The sequence below is a fragment of the Nestor notabilis genome, unplaced genomic scaffold (assembly GCF_000696875.1).
Source record: "Nestor notabilis isolate BGI_N333 unplaced genomic scaffold, ASM69687v1 scaffold795, whole genome shotgun sequence".
Lineage (NCBI taxonomy): Eukaryota > Metazoa > Chordata > Aves > Psittaciformes > Psittacidae > Nestor > Nestor notabilis.
Window position 1 is genome coordinate 96,443 of NW_009929636.1, and position 3,366 is coordinate 99,808.

At 35.3% G+C, this 3,366-nt stretch overlaps 1 protein-coding gene across 1 annotated transcript in view; it reads right to left on the reverse strand.

Annotated features, from left to right (window-relative positions):
- The window catches only part of EPHA7 (EPH receptor A7), a gene marked incomplete at its 5' end in the record, with an annotated part of 31,161 nt that extends 28,016 nt beyond the window's left edge, over positions 1-3,145 (reverse strand). The window contains one exon of the mRNA XM_010015061.1: positions 2,972-3,145. Within this exon, the coding sequence (XP_010013363.1) occupies positions 2,972-3,145 (174 nt within the window). The remainder of the gene's footprint in view (positions 1-2,971) is intronic.
- Between the last annotated feature and the right edge of the window lie 221 nt (positions 3,146-3,366).

The following is a 3,366-nucleotide window of genomic DNA, read 5'->3' on the forward strand; positions in this document are numbered from 1 at the left end:
ACACCCCCCAAATCTGAAGCTGTAAGAATACAAACCCTACGAGTAATAACTCACTTTCAAATACTACAAAAGCTGTATCACAGATCATTACGGTATTCAGAAAGCTCTACTTATTCATCACATTTACTGATCCAGATTATCTTTCAGCATAGATATGTGCAGCCCTGTTGATTTTCAGTGGCAGATGCAACCCTGATTTGAAGGGCAGAAAAGATGAATTAACCAACCATCTGAATGCACCACATGACCAGAGAAGCATGAGCTGTACGAGGCAGTGCTAATGAGATGAATACAGAGGGAAGGAATAAATCCGTAACTCATTTCAATAGTACTTTGCCAGCTAAAAGTGATGGAGAACCTTCCCCTTTCGCAGTCAGTAAAGCAGCAAAGGCTTTTGCTGAAGTACAGGGTTAAATACAACATACATGATTTCTTTTCTGAGATTCAGTAATGGCTTCTCTTGGTTCATGCCCTGTCTGTTATTTGAGCAAGCCTGCCAACTTGGCTAGCCACAATTTTTCCTATCTTCTCCAAGAGGGCTTAAATCATCTGTAAGTGAGGACCATGGTGGAATGTATGTGGACCATGGTGGAATGTATGTTGGTATGTGAGAAAGAACAGGAATGCTTGAGATATGAGAAACAAGTGTAAGGAAAGTGTAAACAGCCAGGTTCAGGACTGCAAGCCACAGTGGAATTTCCAAGTTTGCATTTTAATGCATAAATAAGGCTTATTTGAATTGCCAAAAGTTCTTATTCAAAATAAATAAGTAACAAAGAAATAAAAATAACCTGTGCTAGAAATCTCATAAGACAGGCTTGGGAGATTTCAGGCAGTTTCCATTCCAGCCCTAGCCAGAAATAAGAGGTGAAAAAAACACCAGAATATTTCAGAACCACAAAAATGTTTGATTTAATGTCACTCTAAAAGGAGCTGAAAGTTCAGTTTGTTTTTTTTTTTAATTCATAGAATCATACAATCATAGAATGGTTAGGGTTGGAAATAACCAATGACCTTAAGATTTTCTAGTTCCAACCCCCCTGCCATGGGCAGGGACATCTCACACTAGACCATGTTGCCAAAGGCTCTGTCTAATTAATAAAACAAAACTTGAGCTGCCTGTCTCCTTCTGAGTAGTAGTTTATGAAGTACTTTTTAAGCTGAACTGCGCTATTTTGAAAGGAAGAGAAGTATATGTTTTAAAATTGTCTCACTGAATTAAAGGTATGTAGTCCAGTTTATCTGTGACTGTTTATAGGATGAGTTTCTTATTCTTTCATTAATTTCAATGTGGTAAGTATAATACTGGTAGGTTTCTTTCCATTATAAAGTAACTTTAACATCAGTTCTTGCCTTTGCAAACATAGGAAGCTAGCAGCAGAATTCTGCTTATTTAAATTAATAAGTAACATGACTGTATAGGGAAAATAATACAAGCCCCATTCAAAAAGCTATCATCATATGAAAAGTCTAGTATATTGATAATTTTTCACTACCTTTTTAAACTATTTTATTTAATTTTATTTTAATAGATTAGAAGCAAGTTTGCATATTAACCCCCCCCAACCAATCAAACAAAAAAAACGAACAACCCATGTTGTTTGGTTTGTAGTTTGAGTTTTGTTTTGTTTTGTTTTTTTCTTTTGTGTGCAGAGAACAATTTTGCCTTTGGTGAATATGCATTTTTTTTTTCTAGTTTTTTAATGTATGGGCTTTCTTTGTGTGCACACAGACATATGCTTGAGGAACAAAAAATCTGCTAAAATAAGTAAAACTTATTTTTAAAATTGTTCAGCTATCATCTGTACATATCTGGTAAATTTTGTTATAAGTGATTAAAATGAACAACTTAAACTGGGAGTTAGGATCCGTAAATAAACATTTTATTCCCTTCCCAAATCATATAAAGATCTTTTGATAAGTATATTTGTGTAATTCAGTGCTGAAAACTAGATATGACACTTGATATTAGATCCAATCTGGTCTGAATTTACCTAATTCTATGTTACCTAGTAAGCTGACATGCTCTTTTTGATATAGATATCAAAAAGACAGGAGCTCCTTTGTTTTCTTCACATTTTAATTCTTTCTTTTTTCCTCCCAGAATATTTTATAAAAATTAGGAATATGTTTCATGCTGTAGGAAATTTACTAGGGAATCTGGAGGAGCCACACTTAGGCTGAGTCCCATGGCAAACATACAGCTGCAGAACCTGCCTTCACTCTGCTTTCATCCCGCTTACGGTTGTCAGAATTTTTCTTATTCTAGAGTACTTCAAAGTTATCATGAATGAAGCCCTAGACACCCTGAAATGAATGGCAAACTCTGACTGACACCAGTAAGATTGCAATTACACTCTACCAGAAACAAAGATCATTTCATCTACTGCTGAAAAGCAGCCCTCAATTCATTATTGTGTTGAGAGAACAAGTGAAAAATAAATTTCACAGTGGTGGGACTTTTTAAAGAACAAATAAGGAATAAGACATATTTATCAGCTGAAACTGCAGGAAGCGCTTTGGAAGTTTTCAGACATCAAGTTGAAGCTGTGCAGCTCATAAGGAAATACCAAACGCAGTCAAGAGTTATATTTGACATATCATCACAAGACTGGAATTACAGTGACACAGAAGGAAATGAAACAAGCTTTAAACACAATGTAGAGACAGGAAAATGATAAATACCATAGTAAAATATCCAAGTCCAACTTAATAGAAAAAAAAGTAGGGAGAAAGGACAGATTTCAATAGGATATTTAATTTTTAGGATATCAAAATACAATATATGAGACATATGACAGCAATAATAATTGCAGGGATTCACTAGTTATTAAAAATGAGCAAACCCACTATGCCTTTAAAGAGACAAGACAGTCGACAGCTAATGGCTTTAACATTGTTTCACAACACAGCAAGCCAACATGAAGAAAACAGCACATTGTTGCATATTACAGATAATCTTAGCACTTACCTTCTCATAATACTTGATTTCATATTCAGTAATGACTCCATTGGGATGTTCTGGTTCCTGCCAGGAAAGCTCCACACTCCTCTGCAGCACTCTCTCTTTCATTACTCCACTGACTTGCGAGGGAGCTGTTTGGACAAGATGTGTCAATAAATAAGAAGCATATTTTTTGGATGCCTAAAATCAAATGTCATTACTGATCCGCCCCATGCTGAGCCACTTTCATTAAGGTAAAAGAAAGCACCTTTTCACAGCTCACAATTCAAAGCTAATGAATATTCAAGCAGGACCCTATTACTGTTCATAAACTTTGAATGGAAATAAAATTAAAGTGCAAATAGCAAAAGTGGCATTGTTCAAGTTAGTGCAAAACTGAGATTGATGGGATAGGAGTAACA